The 22,778-nt window shown below is 46.5% G+C and overlaps 2 protein-coding genes across 3 annotated transcripts in view; one reads left to right on the plus strand and one right to left on the minus strand.

Annotated features, from left to right (window-relative positions):
• Positions 1 to 13,714, minus strand: part of LOC121271790 (tetraspanin-4-like) — a 47,512-nt gene extending 33,798 nt beyond the window's left edge. The window contains exon 1 of one of the 2 annotated variants that reach the window (XM_041178069.1): positions 13,578 to 13,714. The gene's annotated coding sequence lies outside the window, so the exon portion shown is untranslated. Of the gene's footprint in view, positions 1 to 8,831; positions 8,878 to 13,577 lie in introns of those variants that run through there. The other variant, XM_041178070.1, reaches the window with a different exon arrangement.
• A 1,670-nt stretch (positions 13,715 to 15,384) lies between these two features.
• Positions 15,385 to 16,777, plus strand: LOC121271751 (DNA-directed RNA polymerases I, II, and III subunit RPABC5). The gene is made up of 2 exons (XM_041177978.1): positions 15,385 to 15,599; positions 16,493 to 16,777. The coding sequence occupies exons 1-2, from the start codon at positions 15,505 to 15,507 to the stop codon at positions 16,599 to 16,601; spliced, it is 204 nt and encodes a 67-aa protein (XP_041033912.1). The 5' UTR covers positions 15,385 to 15,504; the 3' UTR covers positions 16,602 to 16,777.
• Positions 16,778 to 22,778: the final 6,001 nt, after the last annotated feature.

The raw sequence follows: 22,778 nt of genomic DNA on the forward strand, positions 1-22,778 counted from the left end.
GGGGCGCAGGAGAGAGAGGGTAGGGGGCGCAGGAGAAAGAGGGTAGGGGGCAGGAGAAAGAGGGTAGGGGGGCAGGAGAAAGAGGGTAGGGGGGCAGGAGAAAGAGGGTAGGGGGGCAGGAGAAAGAGGGTAGGGGGCGCAGGAGAAAGAGGGTAGGGGGGCAGGAGAAAGAGGGTAGGGGGGCAGGAGAAAGAGGGTAGGGGGGGCAGGAGAAAGAGGGTAGGGGGGCAGGAGAAAGAGGGTAGGGGGGCAGGAGAAAGAGGGTAGGGGGCGCAGGAGAAAGAGGGTAGGGGGCGCAGGAGAGAGAGGGTAGGGGGCGCAGGAGAGAGAGGGTAGGGGGCAGGAGAAAGAGGGTAGGGGGCAGGAGAAAGAGGGTAGGGGGGCAGGAGAAAGAGGGTAGGGGGGCAGGAGAAAGAGGGTAGGGGGGCAGGAGAAAGAGGGTAGGGGGCAGGAGAAAGAGGGTAGGGGGGCAGGAGAAAGAGGGTAGGGGGGGCAGGAGAAAGAGGGTAGGGGGGCAGGAGAAAGAGGGTAGGGGGGCAGGAGAAAGAGGGTAGGGGGGCAGGAGAAAGAGGGTAGGGGGGCAGGAGAAAGAGGGTAGGGGGGCAGGAGAAAGAGGGTAGGGGGGCAGGAGAAAGAGGGTAGGGGGGCAGGAGAAAGAGGGTAGGGGGGCAGGAGAAAGAGGGTAGGGGGCAGGAGAAAGAGGGTAGGGGGCAGGAGAAAGAGGGTAGGGGGCAGGAGAAAGAGGGTAGGGAGCAGGAGAAAGAGGGTAGGGAGCAGGAGAAAGAGGGTAGGGGGGCAGGAGAAAGAGGGTAGGGGGCAGGAGAAAGAGGGTGGGGGGCAGGAGAAAGAGGGTAGGGGGGCAGGAGAAAGAGGGTAGGGGGGCAGGAGAAAGAGGGTAGGGGGGGCAGGAGAAAGAGGGTAGGGGGGCAGGAGAAAGAGGATAGGGTGGGCAGGAGAAAGAGGGTAGGGGGCAGGAGAAAGAGGGTAGGGGGCAGGAGAAAGAGGGTAGGGGGGCAGGAGAAAGAGGATAGGGGGGCAGGAGAAAGAGGGTAGGGGGCAGGAGAAAGAGGATAGGGTGGGCAGGAGAAAGAGGATAGGGTGGGCAGGAGAAAGAGGGTAGGGGGCAGGAGAAAGAGGGTAGGGGGCAGGAGAAAGAGGGTAGGGGGCAGGAGAAAGAGGGTAGGGGGCAGGAGAAAGAGGGTAGGGGGGGCAGGAGAAAGAGGGTAGGGGGGCAGGAGAAAGAGGATAGGGTGGGCAGGAGAAAGAGGATAGGGGGGCAAGAGAAAGAGGGTAGGGGGGCAGGAGAAAGAGGATAGGGTGGGCAGGAGAAAGAGGATAGGGTGGGCAGGAGAAAGAGGGTAGGGGGCAGGAGAAAGAGGATAGGGGGCAGGAGAAAGAGGATAGGGGGCGGGAAAAAGAGGGTAGGGGGCAGGAGAAAGAGGGTAGGGGACAGGAGAAAGAGGGTAGGGGGCAGGAGAAAGAGGGTAGGGGGCAGGAGAAAGAGGGTGGGGGGGCAGGAGAAAGAGGGTAGGGGGCAGGAGAAAGAGGGGGCAGGGGGCAGGAGAAAGAGGGGGCAGGGGGCAGGAGAAAGAGGGGGCAGGGGGCAGGAGAAAGAGGGGGCAGGTGGCATGAGGCAGGGCACAGAGGGTGCTGGAGGCCCGAGGAGATAGGGGCAGGAAGACCAGGGAGAAAGGGGTAGAGGGTCCGGGGCGAGAGAGGGATAAGAGTCTGTGTTGAGAGAGGCAGGGGCATAAGAACTCTCCAACTAATGGGAACCCCTAGATGTTATTCTAAGATTTCAATCTAAATTGTTAACTCTTACCTGTTGTACTCACTAGATCTAGTGATTGCTCCTAATACTCTTCACACAACATTTGATTATCTACGGCTGGTATTCTCACTCTCATCTTTGTGTCTGCAACATGTATGGCATCCCCAATCTTGATTCTGTCCATTTTCACCCCCATTTCTCACAGGAACCCCTTTGCAGCCCTGTTGCCCTCAGAGCAGAGGAGGCTGAGGGGAGGTTTAATTGAGGTGTAAAAAAATTATGGAGGGGCCCAGATGGAGTGAATAGGAATAAATTATTCCCCTTAGCATTGAGGTCAAAACCAGGGGCTATTAGGTTTAAAGTAAATGGTGGAAGGATTAGAGGGGAGTTGAGGAGTAATTTTTTTCACCAGCGTATCCAGTGTGTTTCAGCTGAAGGTACACAATGGCACCGAACTACAATTACACTGGCACAGCCAAGCTTCCAATATCTTGCCTGAATGACTGTGTTTGAGTGGGGGCTTTGAGAATGAGTACTGCTGGCTTTTTTTTTTCCCCCATTCTTTCATGGGATGTGGGCGTCACTGGCAAGGCCAGCATTTGTTGCCCATCCCTAATAACCCTCGAACAGAATAGTTCCTAGCTCATTTCAGAGCACATTGCTGTGGGTCTGAAGTCACTTGTAGGCCAGACCAGGTAAGGACAGCAGATTTCCTTCCCTAAAGTGAACCAGATGCGTTTTTACAACAATCAATGATAGTTTCATGGTCACCATCACTGATGACTCGCTTGATATTCCAGATTTATTAGCGGAATTCAAATTCCACCATCTGCCGTGGTGGGATTTGAACTCGGGTCCCCAGAGCATTAACCTGGGCCTTTGGATTACTAGCCCAGTGACATTACCACTACATCATCATCATCATCTTCCTGCCGAGCCATGGAAGGCACCATAACCCATCCAGATCCAGTCTTCAGTTGTCAACCAGACTCTCTGGCAGGATTTCACCACAGCAGTAAGGTGGGAACCTTGTCAGCCATGGCTCAGTTGGTAGTGCACTTGCCTCTAAATCACAAGGTTCTGAGCTCATGTCCCACTCCAGAGCTTCAGCACAAAAAAAAATCCGGGTTGACACTTGGGGATGTGCCGGACTCTCAGAGCTGCTATCTTGCGGATAAGACATTAAACCGAGGTCCTGTCGACCTGCTAAGGGTTCCATGGCTGCTATTTTGAAGAAGACCAGGGGAGCGTCCTGGCCAATATTTATCCCTCAATCAGCATCACAACAAACAGATTATCCCGGTCATTTTCACATTGCTGTTTGTGGGATCTTGCTGTTCACAAACTGGCTGCTGTGTTTCCTATGTTACAGGATCACAGAATTGCTAGGGCACAGAAGGAGGCCAATTGGTCTATTGCGTCTGCACCGGCTGTCCAAATGAGCAACTCACCGACTTCCATTCTCCTGCCTTCTCCCCATAACCCTGCATGTTCTCTCTTTTCAAATAACACCCTTTTGAATTCTCTTTTGAATACTTCAGTTGAACTTGGACTCATGGAAGGCATCGCAGCCAATCCGGATCCAGTCCTCACTTGACGGTCAAACTCTCGAGCAGGATTACAGGATAACAGTGACTACACTTCTAAAGGTACTTCAGTGGCTGCAAAGTGTTCTGAGGCATCTGGTGGACGTGAAAAGTGCTATTATAGTGCAAGTTTTCCTTTCATTCTTGTGAAAGTTGGCTGCCACATTCGTCGTCTGGTCACATGAACTGCATTCCAAAATTATCTTGCGTGATACTTCAGTGTGGCAACAGGCTGTGCAAACATCATTATTATCTGTAATGCCCTCAAATTATCTGATCTAGGGAAGCAGCAGATAACAGGTACAATGTTGAAGCCAGGCAGAACGATAAAGATAGAATTATCTTAATGATGGGACCCACAGTTCAACAATAAGCCTGAATATCAGTGTTTCGTGAGTGGCATTGAGATTCCACTTGTTCTATACCCCCTTCTCATGTCCATTTGGAGCCATCAATATACTGTACGATCATCACCAATAAATCCAATAGGGAATTCAAGAAAGCTTTTTTACCCAGCGAGTGGAACCGGCTGCTAGGGAATGTTTTTTTTTAAATTAATTCTTTAGCGGGATATGGGCATCACTGGCTAGGCCAGCATTTGTTGCCCATCCCTACTTGCCCTTGAGAAGGTTGAATCTAATAATACAGATGTATTTAAGAGGAAGCACATGAGGGAGAAAGGAATACAAGAATATGTTGATAGGTAGAGATGAAGTATCGGGTGAGAGGAGGCTCATGTGGAGCGTGAACACTAGCATTGAGCAGTTGGGCTAAATGGCCTGTTTGAGCTGTAAGTTCTACGCAGTTTCACTTGCATTTATATAGCAATTTCTACATCCTCAAGAAATTCCACATGGTTTTACAGCAAATTAGCTACTACTTATATTTATGTAAAGAGAAAAAAAAGTAATAACTATTACATCTCAATATCATCTTTCACAAGCCCAGGACATCTCAACATGCTTCTTGAAGTGTTGTCACTGTTCTAATTTAAGAATATGGCAGCCTATTTGCATATAGCAAGTTTCCACAGATTACTTCTCTGTCAACCAACAGATTATCAGACATTGCCCAGGACAACTTTCCTGCTCCTCTGTGAAATAGTGGCAATGGGATCTTTTACATCCACTGGAGAGAGCAGATGTGGCCTCAATTTAGCATCTCAACTGGAAGACAGCACCTCTGACGTTGCTGCATTCCCCTCTGTAGTGCATTGGGAGTTTCAGCTTGAAATTCGGGCTCAAGTCCCTGGAGTGGGGCTTGAACCCGCCACCTCTGACTCAGGAGGCAAGAGTGTGGCACAGTGAGTCACAGCCAACACCTCAATCAGCAGTCCAAGTAGAGCCGTGACCTGCAGGGTTTTACCCCGCAGTTCCCGGGAGCAGCCTCAAAACCAGCGTCAGCTGGAGACACAGCAGTGCATCCGCGAGGCTGAGGGACATGGACAGCACGTTTTTAAACACGGTCACCCCGCAGCTTAAGGAAGTGCAGTCACAGAAGGAATGAGTGACCACCAGTCAGAAGAAGGGAGGCAGGCATGTAGTCAGGAAAGCCTCAGAGTGCATCTCGCTCAAGAACCGTTTTTCTGTGTTGGTAAACGGTGAGGGTGATGGTTCCTCTGGGGAGCCCAGCTGCACAAGGGGGCAGGAAGACAATGAGAGGAAGAGCAATAGGGGTAGGAGTCTCAATAATGAGAGGTACAGACAAGCATTTCTGCAGCCGCAGACGTGACTCCAGGATGGTATGTTGCCTCCCTAGGGCCAGGGTCAAGGATGTCACTGAAGGGCTGCAGAGCATTCTGAAGGGGGAAGGCGAACTGCCGGAGATCGCGGTTCACATTGGTACCATCGACACAGGTGGAAAGAATCTTGCTGCAACAAGAATTTAGGGAGCTAAGTAGCAGATTGAAAAGCAGCACCACAAAGGTTGTAATCTCTGGATCACTCCCGGCGCCACGTGCTAGTGAGTATAGGAATAGGCGGATAGAGCAGATGAATGTGTGGCTGAAGAGTTGGTGCAGAAGGGAGGTCTTTAGATTCCTGGATCACTGGGTCTGTTTCTGGGGAAGGTGGGACCTGTACAAGTCCGACGGGTTGCACCTGAACCGGAATGGGACCAATGTCCTTGTGGGGTGGTTTGCTAGTGCTGTTGGTGGGGGTTTAAACTAATTTGGCAGGGAGATGGGATATGGAGTGAAGGTAGAGTAGGGGGTGATGTACAGACAAGTACAGAAGTCTGGAAGGCAGAGCATTTAAGTCAAGTTAAGGCACAAGGGAGCATGGCAAGGCTGGGTGGCTTTTATTTTAATTCAAGGAGTCTTGCAAGTAAGGCAGATGAGTTGAGGGCGTTGATTAACAAATGGGGATATGATATCATTGCTATCATGGAGACCTGGTTGAGGGAAGGGCAGGACTGGCAGCTCAATATTCTGGGGTATAGAATCTTCAGGCGAGATGGGTGGTCGGGGGGGAGGGGTTGGGGGGGGAGGAGGTGGGGGAGTGCAATAAAAGAAGAGATGGTGTTGTAATATTGATCAAGGAGTCAATTACTGCAATAAGGAGAGATGATATCTCAGGAGCTTCCTCCAAAGAGGGCATATGGGTAGAACTTAAAAACAAAAAAGGGGGCAATCACATTGCTGGCAGTGTACTATAGAGCCCCCCCCCACCCCCCCCACCCCCGAATAGTCAGGGAGTGATAGAAGGGCAGATATGTAGGCAAATCTCAGAGAACTGTAAAAATAATAGGGTAATAATAGTAGGGGATTTCAACTCCTCAATATTAACTGGGATAGATAAAGTGTAAAGGCTTAGAGGGGACAGAATTCTTAATATGTATCCAGGAGAGCTTTTTAAGCCAGCACGTGGAAAGTCGTACAAGAGAGGGGTCGGTGCTGGACCTAGTTTTAGGGAACAAAGCCAGACAAGTGGTAGAAGTTTCAGTGGGGGAGCATTTCAGTAATAGTAACCATAACTCAGTAAGATTTAAGATACTTATGGAAAAGGACAAAGATGGACCAGAAATAAAGGTTCTGAATTGGGGGAAGGCTGACTTTAATATAAGACAAAACAGGATCTGGCCAAAATGTACTGGGAGCAAAATTGACTTATAGGAAAATCTACATTCATTCAAAAAGGAAAGAGAGAGAGTGCAGGGCCAACATGTCCCAGTAAAGGTGAAGGGTGGGACCAACAAGTCCAGAGAACCCTGGATGTCGAGGAATGTACAGAAATACAAATAATACAAACCAAATTCTTGCATATATGCTCCCATGAAGAAGCATTAGGGGTGTAAGACAACAACATTTAATTTCCCTCGGGTTTCACATATTGGGATTGGAAAAGGAAGAAAAGGGAAGCTGATGGTAGATACCGAGGGCTCAACACAGCAGAAGCCCTAGAGGAATCTAGAAAGTGCAGGGGATTGCTTAAAAAATAAATTAGGAGAATGAAGAGGGGCCCTGAAAAAAACACTGGTGGGTAAAATAAAGGAAAATCCAAAGGTGTTTTTATAAGTATGTTAGGGACAAGAGGATAACCAGGGAAAGAGTAGGTCCCATTAGGGACCAAAGTGGCAATCTGAGAGAGGAGCTGGAAGATGTCGTTGAGGTTCTAACTGAGTACTTTGCATCTGTATTTACTGTACAGAAGGACGATGTAGGTATAGAAGTCAGGGAGGGGGACTGTGATGTACTTGAAAAAATTAACATTGAGGGGGAGGAGGTATTAGCGGTTTTAGTGGGCTTAGAAGTGGATAAATCCCCAGGTCCAGATGAGATGTATCCCAGGCTGCTGTGGGAGGCAAGGGAGGAGATTGCAGGGGCCCTGACATTAATGTTCAAATCCTCTCTGGCCACAGGAGAGGTGCCAAAGGACTGGAGGGCAGCTAATGTGGTACCATTATTCAAGAAGGGTGGTAGGGATAAACCAAGGAACCATAGGCCAATAAGTCTACAATCAGTGGTAGGGAAATGTTTGGAAAAAATTCTGAGGAACAGAATTAATCTCCACTTGAAGAGGCAGGGATTAATCAAGGATAGTCAGCATGGCTTTGTCAGAGGGAGATCATGTCTAACAAATTTGATTGAATTTTTTGAGGAGGTGACTAGGTGTGTGGATGACGGTAGTGTAGTTGATGTAGTCTACATGGAGTTCAGTAGGCTTTTGACAAGGGAAACTGGTCAAGAAGGTAAGAGCTCATGGGATCCAGGAGAATTTGGCAAATTGGATGCAAAATTAGCTTAGTGGCAGGAGGCAGAGGGCAATGGTCGAAGGTTGTTTTTGTGACTGGAAGCCTATATCCAGTGATGTACCGCAGGGTTCGGTGCTGGGTCCCTTGCTGTTTGTACTGTACATTAATGATCTAGACATGAATGTAGGAGGTATGGTCAGTAAATTCACAAATCACGTGAAAATTGGTGGTGTGGTAAATAGCGAGGAGGAAAGTCTTAGACTACAGGATGATATAGACGGGCTGGTCAGATGGGCAGACCAGTGGCAAAAGGAATTTAATATTGAAAAAAGTGTGAGGTGGTGCATTTTGAGAGGACAAATAAGACAAGGGAGTACACGATGAATGGTAGGATCCTAGGAAGTACAGAGGATCAGAGGGACCTTGGTGTACATGTCCAAAGATCTTTGAAGACAGCAGGTCAGGTAGATAGGGTGGTTAAGAAGGCATATGGAATACTTGCCTTTATTAGCTGAGGCATTGAATATGAGAGCAGGGAGGTTGTGATGGAGCTGTATAAAGTTTTAGTTAGGCCACATCTGGAGCACTGCATGCAGTTCTGGTCGCCACACAATAGGAAGGATGTGATTGCATTGGAGAGGGTGCGAGGAGATTCACCAGGATGTTGCCTGAGCTGGAGCATTTCAGTTATGAAGTGAGACTAGATAGGCTGGGGTCATTTTCCTTACAGCAGAGAAGGCTGAGGGGGGACCTGATGAGGTGTACAAAATTATGAGGGGCACAGATAGGGTAGATAGGAAGAAGCTTTTCCCCTTAGTGGAGGGGTTAGTAACCAGAGATTTAAGGTAAGGGGCAGGAGGTTTAGAGGGTTGGGGGTATCTGAAACTCACTATCTCAAAGGGTGGTAGAGGTGGGAACCTTCACAACATTTAAGTATTTAGATGAACACTTGAAATGCCATAGCATACAGGGCTACGGGTCAAGTGCTGGAAAATGGGATTAGAGTAGATAGGGGCTTGATGCCCAGCACGGACACGATGGGCCAAAGGACCTCTCCAAGCTGTAAAACTCTGACTCCAAAAAAAACTTCATTGGCTGTAAAGTGCTTTGGGATGTCTTGGGTTCGTAAAGGATGCTGTACAAATGCAAGTTCTTTCATTTTTTAAAAAATCGTAAATTACATAAATGTAAGTTGCTATTGTTGTTGCACCCATTCAGGAGGATGACTATACAAGCGGGCCTCAGTGCCATTGAGATAGGGAAGGTGGGAAGAAGGGACTCACGTATTTTCCAGAGTCCCTCCTTACTGTAAAGCCTGCGGATTCCAGGGGAGGATAGGAGCAGGTTCGGCTGTGAAGCTCTCGCAGTCGAACAGCCAATCTAGGTTCACACATGAAGAATGTTTGCTTGGCTGAAGGTTGCTGAAAGGGTTACCGCTGCAGGATAATATCATGCCCCAGTGTGAGTTGGTGGCTTCGGGAGATGAGGAGACTCATTCTGCAAAGGCATTAAACAGACTGACAGAATGGGGGGCCCAGGGGTGGAGAGTGTGTTACTGCACCGTTTTGAGGGGATGGGGGGGTTGGGGGGAAGGCAGCAGTGCTGCAAGGGCAGAAATCAATGCCATACCCAACTCAGCTCCATTTCCTGTGTAATAAATTTCAAGGTATGGGGCCCAGAACAACCCCAAGAATGAAACTGGGTCCCTGTGTACGTACATAACATGGCAATTGTTGGCACTCCACTCCATTCACAAGATCTGATATAAACAGCAGGAACAATGGTGTGTGTCACAGGGCTGAGTGTGTCAGTGTGAGCCTATTGCAACAGTGTTGGGGCTTCAAGCTAACTACTCATTGCATAGTTTGTTAAACAGCTGGAGCTCCTCTGCCCAGCATTGGTTTAATGATTCTATAATCTGCTTCAGCCAGAGAGACAGCCAAGATAAACAACAGACCTCTTCCTGACTGAGTCATTCACACAATAGTCCAATGGAGAGTGTATAGACACAGGGTCATGCCTAGGTTACAATCCTTGCCTCCTCCCCAAATGATGTCTTCCCCTTCCACCCCGATAACCCATGCCCTCCTGCACCCCAATATTCCGTGCCCTCTTGTCCCAGTGGGCATTGGGTGAATGAGCTGCAATTGGGGCCTGTGCCTAGAAATCTGCCCTTCTAGTAGAGGAGTCAGTGCCATCGGGAGGTGAGATAATTGAGGAGGGGTAAAATCAGAAAAGAGAGAAAGAAAGTTAGAGAGAGAAAGAGAGAAAGAGAAACTAGACAGAAAGGGAGGAAGGGAGAGAAGGAATGAACTAAACCCCTCTCGTGTCGATCCACACTCTCCAACATTCCATCTCTAATAAAAGAGAATCTAACTATCACCCCTTGACAGTCAATGTCATTATCATTGTTGAATCCCCCACTATCAACATCCTGGGGGTTACCATTGACCAGAAACCAAACTGGATCAGCCATATAAATACTGTGGCTACAAGAGCAGGTCAGAGGCTAGGAATCCTGCGGCGAGTAACTCACCTCCTGACTCCCCAAAGCCTGTCCACCAGCTACAAGGCACAAGTCAGGAGTGTGATGGAATACTCTCCACTTGCCTGGATGAGTGCAGCTCCAACAACACGCAAGAAACTTGATACCATCCAGGACAAAGCAGCCCTTTTGATTGGCAACCCATCCACAAACATTCACTCCCTCCACCACCGATGCACAGTGGCAGCAGTGTGTACCATCTACAAGATACACTGCAGGAGTTCACCAAGGCTTCTTCGGCAGTACTTCCCAAACCCACGACTTCTACCATCTAGGGCAGCAGACACATGGGAATGCCATTGCCTGCAATTTCCCCTCCAAGCCACACACCATCCTGACTTGAAATATATCACTGTTCCTTCACCGTGGCTGGGTCAAGATCCTGGAACTCCCTTCCTAACAGCACTGTGGGTGTGCCTACACCACATGGACTGCAGCGGTTCAAGAAGGCAGCTCACCACCACCTTCTCAAGGGCAATTAGGGATGGGCAATAAATGCTGGTCTAGCCAGCGACATCCACATCCCATAAATGAATTTAAAAAAACCCTCAGCAAGGAGATGGACCAAGAACAGTTCCTGATTTTCCTAATCTTGTGATGAAATGAGTCGACCACAGGGTATGAATGAAATCTGATAACCTGGCGTTGAACTTTGAACTATCCTGGGTCAGTTAAATAAACTCACTATGCCAGGGGTAGCCAGTTATAATTAGTAATAAACAAATTATTTTTGGTGCATAGCAGTGTTTATCCATTGTAATGGGTTTTGCAATAAATGGGTGGGCTATTTTTCCTTTAATATTCAGAGTTTCCAGTACCTTGGCAATAAGGATATTGGCAGAGGAAGCGAACAAGAACATCAGGGTTTTTTATAGAAACAGAACTGATATTTCACAGCTAACAGAGACAGTGCAATTAAAAAAGATTAACAGAGTCATGGATAAGTGCATTACCCAGGGTGTGGTAAGCTGGGAGCGTGGTTCTATGAAGTTCCCTCTCTGACCCCGTCCCCTCATTTAGGATCCTAAAAAACCTACGTCTTTGATCAAACTTTTGGCCACTGTTCCAATATCTCCCTCAGCAACTCAGCCTCAAGTTTTGCTTCTGTGAACATTGTGTTCCATTTTGGGCACTAGATAAATGCATGTATTGCTGTACTGGCTCACACATAATTCCAAACAGAGCTATGACTGAGATGGTCCAGTTGATATGGTCACCCTTGGCCTAAGGACGGAAGAGAGGAGCTGGACATGACAGAAACCTATTGAGACACAAGGCTGATGGAGGGACTGAAGGCACTTTACTTTGTTGGGAGCCTGATGTGCCGGTCTGACCCTGTTCGAAGGCTGTTTACTAATGAGCCCTTTGGAATGTTCAGTGCTGTCAAACTCTGTACAGATTCCCTGTGCCAAGAAGGGAATTTGCAGGTTATCCCGCTCTTTTCCTCTGCTGCACCTATCCTGAAGGCACTGATGATTTCTGGAGTATTGCCTCCGTGGATGCCTGCCCTACTCACTCCTCACACCTGAGCCCAGATACTGAAGAGGGGAAATGTGGTGTGACTGACAGTCTCGCCAATGGAAGGAACTCAGTCTAAGACAGCTAAATGCAATATTGTGAGTTATCACTCGAGCCCTCATGTCAGAGACCACCACCCACCATATTGTGAAATATAATATTATCGCAGTCTCTCATGGCACGGAAGAAGGCCATTCAGCCCATCGTTCCTGTGCCAGCCCTTTGAAAGAGCTATCAACTTAGTCCCACTCCCCTGCTCTTTCCCTACAGAGTTCTCCCCTTTGACAACCTATTCAATTCTAAAAACTACTACTGAATCTGTTTCTATTGTCCTTTCAGGCAGCACATTCCAGATCACAACCACTCACTTGAAAAAATAATTCTCATCACTGCTCTGATGGAAAGCTGGAAACAGTGGCAGCCCCAAGATTTGGCGGGGTTGGTGGGGTGGTGGTGGTGGTGGGTTGGGCAGTAGGGGTGTGTATGGTGTTCAAAAAGATGAATGGAATGCTGGCCTTTATATGTGGAGGACTAGAATACAAGGGGGGTAGAAGTCATGCTTCAGCTATGAAAAGCCCTGGTTAGACCACGCCAGGAGCACTGTGAGCAGCTCAGGGCAGTGCACATTAAGAAGGATGGGAGTGCAGCGTATGCTTACCAGAATGATACCCGGACTCCAAGGGAGAATACAAAAAGTAGGGTTGGTTTTCCTGGAGTTTAAGGGGCAATTTGATCAAAGTCTCAAGAAATTAAAGGAAACAGAGGGTCAATTAGAACTATTTCTGCTAGTTAGGCAGCCCAGGACTAGGCTGGGGGGTGGGGGGGGGGGGGGTTGGTGGTGGGGGGTTGGGGGTAAAATTAGGAAACAATTCTACACACAAAAGGTTGGTAGAAGTTTGGAACTCTCTTCCGCCAATGGAAATTAATGCTAGATCAATTGTTCATTTTAAATCTGAGATTGACACATTTTTGTTCATCAAAGATACCGAGGGATATGGGGCAAAGGCAGATACATGAAGTTAGGTCGCAGATCGGCCATGATCTTATTTATTGCTTGGAGGAGTAGGGTCAATTGTACCAGATGGCTTCCTCCTGTTCCCATGTTGCTAAGTCTCCTCTTGCCCTTCGCTGCTATAAGGAGAACAATCCCAGTCCCTCCAGATAACTAAAATCCAGCAGTTTTTTGCTTTTAACTAAAATCCCTCATTATTATGTCCTTGTACCATTTACTGTAGGTGCCCGCCTTAGTTCAGGTGGGTTGGGGGGGGTGGTGGTGGTGGGGAAGGTTGAAATCCCATGGCACTATTTGGAAGAATAAGGAAGTTTCTCCCGTGACCTGGCCAATATTTATCCCGCAGTTGACATCCCTAATTATAGATTATCTGGCCATGATTTGCTGTTTGTGGGATCTTGCTGTGCGCACATTCCGACATTGCAACGGTGATATTGCTTGGTTGGATGTCAGGCGGTTGGAGATTGTGAAAGGCTGCACAGAAAGCTCCGTCTCTTCCACACACCGTGTGTTTTCAGGGACCATGTCCCGCTACACTCCGGAGTCTCCCTGATGTTCCCTGCCAAACTCTTTTTTGGAACTTGGTCCTCGGGGGAGGCTGGGACTGGGAGAGCTTGGTTTTCTTAAAGCATCACTCCCGGTTGCAGAAAAAAAACAAACTCTCTCTTTCTCTGTGTCTTAATGCTTAAAAAAAAATACAAATCCCATCGCTGTCACGGTCCACACAGCCCTAGAGATAGGGAGTGATGAGGGATACATTGTGAAGCACCTTTGGAGGCTTTGAGATGGGCAATTTGCATATTAAACACTCTCCGTGATCAGCCCCTGTCAAATTCCGTCTATAATTCGCCCTGGCAAAAGTTGAGGGCTCTATCACTCCTCTACCCCACCAAAAAAAATCTTTAAAATGATGTTGAGTTTGTACCATCTCATTGTAAAAAGATACTGGCTTACTTGTGTCTTCCAACTTGAAGAAGGTGATGAGTCTTGAGTTGATCTCTAGCGATTGTTCTGCTTATCCAGAGCTGGGTCCTGCTGTACTCCCTCTAGTTAGAGACGCTAGAAAGGGTCTAAGGTCCGAAACTCGGCTCTTTGGGTTACAGACAAGCGGAAGTAGGAGGGAATTGAAATTATTTGGCTCTGGCGTGGCTGAAAGAGACAGGGAGATGAAGTCAGGGGGTAAAAAAAAAAATCAAGGCAAAGTTTAAAAGGAGAAATTTCTGAAAAAAAAGTAAGAGTAAAAATTTTGGAGAAGGGAAAAGTTTATCAAATCGAATCCAGTTAAAAGTTAAACAGCAAAAAGATTAAAGGTTTAAAAAAAGTTTATGAACAGTTTGTACAGAGAGCGAATAAAATGTTGAGACGAAGAAAAAGCTTAAGTTAAAAATGTTTTTTATTAAAAGAGAAGATTGTGTAGGAGAGTAAATTTGAAGTAAAAACTGAGAGATTACTATACAGTTGAACAGAAACAGAAGATTACAGCTCCTGTCTCATTTCCGAAACATCAAACTTGGCAGAGCTGTTTTATCTGATTGGAACTTCAAACATTAATTATTGAAACGTTCCTCTATCTCCCTCAGCTTTCTCCATACGAGATTTTCATTCATTAATTAATCGATCATCCTGAGTGGCTTTAACAATAATCACCCATTTAATCCAAAATAGTTATTTACCCATTTAGTTAAATACCCATTTAGTTATTTCAATATCTCACAGTGTAAACAAAGGATTTATTTTAAACTACAGCTAGCTGCCATATTTTCATTTAAATGTTTTATTTAGTTTCGTTCTGTTTTGTTTTTGCTGACCACCTCCCCTTTAATCCCTTGTCCCTGTCTGTCCAATTCGTCACTTATTCTCCTTTCCCTGTCCTGTGTTCCAATATGAAATCAGAATATTTTAAACTACCCCTCCCTCCCCTTTCCATATCCCTCCTTCCAATATTTCCATTCTCTTTTCTTTACCCACTCCCATTCCCTTATTTTCCTCCATTACTCCTTAGCACCTTCCCATTTCCTATTTTCCCTCTTTTTCTCCTCCCCAGTCCTCTATTCTCTCCCAAACCCTACACCTCCACCCCTTCTATTCCCTGACCCATCTCCCATTCCCTCCATTTCCCTCCTATTTCCTCTATTTCTCCTCCCATTCCCTCTCCCCATCTGATTCCCCATCTCCCATTCCCTCTATTCCCCTTCCATTCCCTATTTTAGCTCTCTCAGTCCCTATTCCTCCATTCCCTATCTCCCTCCCATTCCCTATTCCCCCTCTCCCCATTCCCATTCATTCCCCCTCTCCCCCATTCATTCCCCCCTCTCCCCCATTCATTCCCCCTCTCCCCCATTCATTCCCCCCTCTCCCCCCATTCCCATTCATTCCCCCCTCTCCCCCCATTCCCATTCATTCCCCCCTCTCCCCCCATTCCCATTCATTCCCCCATTCCCATTCATTCCTCCCTCTCCCCATTCCCATTCATTCCCCCCTCTCCCCCATTCCCATTCCCTACCCCCTCTCCCCCAATTCCCATTTCTTCACCCCATTCCCATCTCTTCCCCCCATTCCCATCTCTCCCTCCGCATTCCCTACTCTGCCTCCTGTTCTCATTCTCTCTCCCTCTCCCATTGCTTCTCCCTGGGAGGAATGCCGCCCCCTGGTGTTTCGACCATCTCGTTTCACCCGTGACTTTCACCAAGGCGCATGCGCAATACCAGACGGGGGACCCCCCCCCCCCCCAAACAGCGCACGCGCCGTAAAGGATATAGACCATATAACACATGCGCAGAGGCAGGGACCAGCCATTGAGCAGCAGCGGCGAAGGGTCGAGTGAGCGGCGTGAGGAATCGCAGCGGCTGAAATCCTTCACTCTCCCGGTCAGCAGCGCAGGATGATTATCCCGGTCCGGTGCTTCACTTGCGGCAAAGTTGTGGGCAACAAGTGGGAGGCTTACCTGGGGCTGCTGCAGGCGGAGTACACGGAGGGGTGAGTAAACAGGGGGCGGGGGGGGGGAGCCTGAGGCCTGGTGTACAACAACAACAACAACAATGCCAACAACAACACCTGATTTTAGGAAACCTACTGCGGGTTTCTGGAAATCCTGACATAGACAAATGCTGGAAATACTCAGCAGGTCTGGCACCTTCTGAGGGAGGGAGAAACCGAGTTGACTTTCGAGCCTGTAAGACTTGTTCAGAGTTTCAGGCTTGGCTGACTGGCTGAGGTTGGCTCGATGGTGTCTCCCTGGTAACTGGGGCACAGCAGGACCTAGGCTCTGCTGGGCTGGCTGACCCTGCATATAAACCTGCATCCCTTACAATCAGCACCTTTTTTTCTCTCTCTCTCTCTCTCTCTCTGTCCCAAAAGGTAGAGGAGGGGAGCTGGTGAAATTGTGCTGCTTGCTTTTTTTTTAAAAAAAAAGAGATGGCTTTGAGTTGGAGAGCTCTTAAAAAGAGAGCCTGAGTGTCATCCCTGGGGGGTAGATGGAACTTTAGAGCTCGCTTCTGCAAGTGGTAATTGATGCTAGATCAATTTGTTAAATTATAGATCCGAGATCTAAAGTATTAAGAAACCTGGGGCAGAATTATGCCACAGATCCACCCTGATCTCACTGGTGGAACAGGCTCGAAGGGTTGGATGACTTCCTCCTGTTACAGTTGTAAAGGTTTGCTGTAGATCTGTATGCCCTCACCAAACCCCTTTTAATCAGTTTAAAACAATTAAAGTTAATTATTATATCACTCCTTAACCTTCTATACTTGAAGGAATACAAGTCTAGTCTGCAACCTGTCCTTGTAATTTAATCCATTTTAGGATAGAGGTTTAGAATAAGCCATACAGCACTAACCTGTTACTGATTGTGAGTTATTCATTTGCAGTGATGCGCTAGATGCGCTGGGCCTGAAACGTTACTGCTGCAGACGCATGCTACTGTCTCACGTGGACCTGATTGAAAAACTCTTGAACTACGCACCTCTGGAGAAGTGATGGTTTTGGAATGTGGCGATGGAAAACATTAGTCAAACCTTCTCTGGTTTGATGGCAGGACTCTTGCATGTGGATCTGAATCATCTGCTCAATCCATGTTTTTAGGACTGGAAGAGAACATTTTTTTTCATTTTGTGGTCTGTCTTGTGAATAAAATGGGGATTTGACTCATTAAAGCCATGTGTTTTTCGTATGGATATTTCATACAAGTAAATATTCATGAAGGGCTAATCTCTGATTTGGATTAAATACTGGAATGGCAGCGTCTGTGGAAAGAGAAACAATGTTAATTGTTCAGGCCTGTGACCTTTCATCAGAACTGGATAAAGTTAAAAATGTAGTAGGTTTTGAGCAAGGAGTTGATGGGACAAGGCCAAAAGGCAGGTCTGTGATAGGATTTAAGATAATGTTCCTTGTGGGATCTCTGCATTAAGGTAAATGAGCTTGTGGCACAGATTGAAATTGGCAGGTATGATGTGGTGGGCATCACGGAGACATGGCTGCAAGGGGATCAGGACTGGGAGCTAAATATCCAAGGATATACATCCTATCGAAAAAGATAGGCAGGTTGGCAGAGGGGTGGGGTTACTTTGTTAGTAAGAAATGAAATTAAATCAATAGCAAGAAATGACGTAGGGTCAGATGATGTAGAATCTGTGTGGGTAGAGTTGAGGAACCGCAAAGGTAAAAAAACCATAATGGGAGTTATGTACAGGCCTCCAAACAGTAGTCAGGATATGGGGCACAAGATACAGCAGGAGATGGAAAAGACATATAAGAAAGGCAAGGTTACAGTGATCATGGGGGATTTCAATATGCAGGTAGACTGGGAAAATCAGGTTGGTAGTGGATCCCAAGAAAAGGAATTTGTGGAATGTCTGAGATGGCTTTTTGGAGCAGCTGGGTGCGGAGCCCACCAGGGAACAGGTAATTCTAGATTTAGTGATGTGTAATGAGGCAGATTTGATAAGGGAGCTTAAGGTGAAGGAACTCTTAGGAGGAAGTGACCATAAAAAATAGAATTTACCCTGCAATTTGAGAGGAAAAAGCTGGAATCAGATGTAATGGTGTTACAGTTGAATAAAGGTAACTACAGAGGCATGAGGGAGGAGCTGGCCAGAATTGACTGGGAGATGAGCCTAACAGGAAAGACAGTGGAACAGCAATGGCAGGAGTTTCTGGGAGTAATTTGGGAGACACAGTAAAAATTCATCCCTAGGAAGAAGAAGCATCCTAAAGGGAGGACAAGAGAAGTCAGGGACAGCATAAAAGCTAAAGAGAAAGCATACGATGTGGCGAAGAGTAGTGGGAAACCAGGGGATTGGGAAGCCTACAAAGACCAACAGAGGACAACTAAAAAAATGAGGGAGAAGATTAAATATGAGGGTAAACTAGACAGTAATATAAAAGAAGATTGCAAGAGTTTTTTTTAGATATATAAAGGGTAAGAGAGAAGCAAAAATGGACATTGGGCCACTGGAAAATGACGCTGGAGAAGTAATAATGGGGAACAAAGAAATGGCAGAGGAACTGAATAGGTACTTTGCATCAGTCTTCACGGAGGAAGACACGAGTAACATCCCCATTATCGGGGGGGGCAGAGGTGAGTATGGTGGCCATTATCAAGGAGAAGGTGCTAGGAAAACTGAAAGGTCTGAAGGTGGATAAATCACCTGGGCCAGATGGATTACACCCCAGAGTTCTGAAGGAGATAGCTGAAGAGATAGTGGAGGTGTTAGTGGTGATCTTTCAGGAATCACTGGAGTCAGGGAGGGTCCCAGAGGATTGGAAAATCGCTATTGTAACCCCCATTTAAGAAGGGAGTGAGGCAAAAGATGGGAAATTACAGGCCGATCAGCCTGACCTCGGTTGTTGGTAAGATTTTATAGTCCGTTATTAAGGATGAGATTTCAGAATACTTGGAAGTGCATGGTAAAATCAGGCAAAGTCAGCATGGTTTCATCAAGGGGAAGTTATGCCTGACAAATCTGTTAGAATTCTTTGAGGAGGTAACGAGTAGGTTAGACAAAGGAGAGCCAATGGATGTTATCGACTTGGATTTCCAGAAGGCCTTTGACAAGGTGCCACACAGGAAGCTGCTCAGTAAGATAAGAGCCCATGGTGTTAGAGGCAAGGTACTAGCATGGATAGAAGATTGACTGTCTGGCAGGAGGCAGAGAGTGGGGATAAGGGGGTCCTTCTCAGGATGGTGGCCGGTGACTAGTGGAGTTCCACAAGGGTCAGTGTTGGGACCACAACTTTTCACTTTATACATTACTGATCTAGATGAAGGAACTGAGGGCATCCTGGCTAAGTTTGCAGATGATACAAAGATAGGTGGAGGGACAGGTAGTATTGAGGAGGCGGGGAGACTGCAGAAGGATTTGGACAGGTTAAGAGAATGGGCAAAGAAGTGGCAGATGGAATATAACGTGTGGAAATGTGAGGTCATGCACTTTGGTAGGAAGGATAGAGGCATAGACTATTTTCTAAATGGGGAGAGAATTCAGAAATCTGGAGTGCAAAGGGACTTGGGAGTCCTAGTCCAGGATTCTCTTAAGGTTAACTTGCAGGTTGAGTCGGTAGTTAGGAAGGCAAATGCAATGTTGGCATTTATTTCGAGAGGACTAGAATATAAAAGCAGGGATGTGCTGCTGAGGCTTTATAAGGCTCTGGTCAGACCACATTTAGAATATTGTGAGCAATTTTGGACCCCGTACCTCAGGAAGGATATTCTGGCCTTGGGGAGGATCCAGAGGAGGTTCACGAGAATGATCCCAGGAATGAAAGGCTTAACATATGAGGAACATTTGAGGACTCTGCGTCTATACTCGATGGAGTTTAGAAGGATGAGGGGGGATCAAATTGAAACTTACAGAATACTGAAAGGCCTGGATAGAGTGGACGTGGGGAAGGTGTTTGCATTAGTAGGAGAGACTAGGACCCAAGGGCACAGCCTCAGAGTAAAGGGAAGACCTTTTAGAACAGAGCTGAGGAGAAACTTCTTTAGCCAGAGAGTGGTGAATCTATGGAATTCATTGCCACAGACGGCTGTGGAGGCCAGGTCATTGAGTGTATTTAAGACCAAGATAGATAGGTTCTTGATTGGTAAGGGGATCAAAGGTTACAGGGAGAAGGTGGGAGAATGGGGTTGAGAAAGTTATCAGCCATGATTGAATGGTGGAGCAGACTCGATGGGCTGAATGCCTAATTTCTGCTCCTATGTCTTATTATGGTCTTATTCTCACCTTGTGCTGGGTCTGGAAATAGCCATTTTGTCATTAGATGATTTACAGCAGGTCATTTGTCCACTGCCATTGCTGGCTGTTTATCTCAAGCTATCTGCTCTAACCCCACATCCACTTTTTATAAAGTGGAATTAGGTTTAGTATTTATGTTGTCATTATGAGCATTGCATGAATTCATTCAAGTTGTTAATATTGAGGTTGTTGTGTTGAGCATTCTCAATTCACACTGCCCCCTGGAGATGGAATTATGTGAGACATATCTGTTCTCAAGGTGACTTCCAATCGACACCAAAGCTGCAGTTAAATTCAGATACCAGTAAATTGCTTCTGCCCCCACCCCACCTGTTATCCAGCCTACCAGTCAGCACTACCAAAGGCATATGCCATTCATCTCTGGGATCATCTGTGCAGAACAATCAGCATCTTTACATGCATCACAATTCAGTGTAAATTCTGTGGCTGACTTGCCTTTCCTTGTGTATTTATTTCAATAATGAACCTTGAATGTATTGTGCTTAAAAATTCAAATGAATTTACAAAACCTTAAAAGTGGTGTCTAGGCCATTTGGCCCATTTAATTCAATCCATTCTCACTGGTGTGGAACAGTGAGAAGGGGAGCACTGGTTTCTCATGACTGCATTTATCTAATTAAAAAAAATCAGTGGATTAATCTTGTATTTTCCACTTACCTGATTTAAAGATGAACATAACAGGAGATGGGTCAGACGTTGAGGACCCTGTCAACCACAGTGGGGGGAAACCCCCCCATTAAGGACAATGAAGGCATTGTCAGAAGTGCCATTTTGGAAGGAAGCATCATCAGAACAGATACAAGAGGCAGAGGAACTGGGAAAATGGGATGGAGCCCTTACAGGAAGCAGCTGCAGTCGAGGTAGTTGTGGGAATCAGTAGGCATGTAATGAATATTGGTAGACAGTGGTGATCCCAATAGGTTTGGTTATTCCAATTTAGGATTAATGCACCAATGCAGCAGTAGAACAGACCCTTCCCAAAGTCCAGACCCATGAGATTGATTTCACAAAAGTGACAGAACAAGGAAGAGTAAATTGGACTAGGTTGCCTGGGCTTCACTGGGGCAGTTTGATGACTGAAAGGCAGGGATGGGCTACATCTGGCGTATGAACCTCATTCAAACATACTGTTAGTCAGTGAAGTAAGGATTTGTCTTTTCATTGGCTTTAAATGTGATTTGACCAGAAATACCGAACAAGGGCTTATGAGTCACTTGAAGAACCAGGGGAATTTCCAGCTTACTTGCATTTATAAACATGTTTCACTATCTCAGGACATTGTTTAGGCACTTTGCAACCAATTTCTTGCAACAAATAAGGTTTTGAAATCCACTCGTGTAGTCTCTCTTGTAGGGATACATAACAGAATTTTGCACATGGCAAACTCCCACCAGCAGCAGTGGGGGAATGGCCAGAACAGCACCAGGAACAGGGGTTCACTCAACTGATACCTGGGATGGGCAGGTTATTTTATGAGGAAAAGTTAGACAGGCTGGACTTGTATCCATTGGAGTTGAAAAGAACAAGAAGTGATCATATTGAAACATACAAGATCCTGAGGGGACTTGACAGGGTGGATGCCAAGAGGATGTTTCCATCTGAGGGAGACTAGAACTAGAGGACACTGTTTAACGGGTCACCCATTTAAGACTGAGATGAGGTGAATTTTTTTCCTCAGAGGGTCGTTAGTCTTTGGAACTCTTCTCCAAGAGAGCAGCGGAGGAAGGATCATTGAATATTTTAAAGTCAGAGGTAGATAGATTCTTGACTAACAAGGGAGTCAATGGTTATCAGGAATAGGTAGGAATGTGGACCAACTGGATCAGCCATGACTTTAAAATGGCGGAGCAGGCTTGAGGGGCTGAATGGCCCACCCTTTTAACATTTGTCTAAAAGACAACACAGGTTTCACGTTCAAGTGTCTGGAGTGGGACTTGAACTCTCAGCCTCCTCATTCCAAGGCAAGAGTCTTATGAGCTAGCTTGCTTTAAACAGTGCTACATTTGAGACACCAGGCTGGTGTTGGCTATGCCTTTTGCTGCCAGTATTGGTTTGGCAATTATATCAAGTTGGATAGTCAGGAGGGATTACTGCATGGCTGTCAACAGTCCATCGTCTATACACCTGCAGCTAATTACAGCACCAACACATTGATCTAAAGAAGCAGTTGCTGCTTCAATTACATACTATGTCAGCATTGTAACCTTTCAAGCTGCAGCAATCTCAGCTTCTACAAGCTACTAGTGCTCCATTGCAAATTGCAGAAGGAAGCCAAACTGCTTTTCACTTTTGTCTTTCTAAACAGTCCCAAGATATGTAGTTAACTAGACACCAGGACTTGTGAACAAGCAGTAACACTTGCTCTTTCACCTCCTCTCTTATCGTCCAGGACCCAAACAGCAAACTTACATTACATCTAACTTAAGAGGACACTGTATTCCCTTGAGGTGTTCTCCTCTAGGGAGACTAAATGCAACTTTGAATGCTTAGCCTATATACCTGTTCAGTATATAAATAGGGTTAAGCTTCCAGTTGCTTGTTACTTTAATAATTCTCCACCCTACTCCCAATCTCCAACCTCAGCCTCTTGCACTGTTCATTGAATGTGTGTGGAGCTTCATTGGAACAAATCATCAGCTGCCAGTAATGGTTCTGCCCCCACTGTTTGCACCTCCATTTGCCTTGAACTACCATCTCATGTCATTTAATCACTCATCTCCCACCCCATCACAGACCTTCCTTGTTACATTCTCCCTGGATATGAACTGAATTCTTTAACTTCTTCCAGTTCTGAAGAAAGGTTAGTGAAGTAGAAATGCTAACCATTTTTCTCCCCACAAATGCCACCTAATCCAAATGTTTCCAGCATTTCCACTTTAATCCAATCTAAGCAGAA

This window comes from Carcharodon carcharias, chromosome 31, assembly GCF_017639515.1.
Source record: "Carcharodon carcharias isolate sCarCar2 chromosome 31, sCarCar2.pri, whole genome shotgun sequence".
NCBI classification, from domain to species: Eukaryota; Metazoa; Chordata; class Chondrichthyes; order Lamniformes; family Lamnidae; genus Carcharodon; species Carcharodon carcharias.

Bases quoted from the DNA above. Each gene is read 5' to 3' on its own strand.
- LOC121271751 (XM_041177978.1), top strand. From the start codon at position 15,505: ATGATTATCCCGGTCCGGTGCTTCACTTGCGGCAAAGTTGTGGGCAAC. The intron at 15,600-16,492 runs GTGAGTAAACAG...ATTCATTTGCAG, and splicing joins CAGGCGGAGTACACGGAGGG to TGATGCGCTAGATGCGCTGG.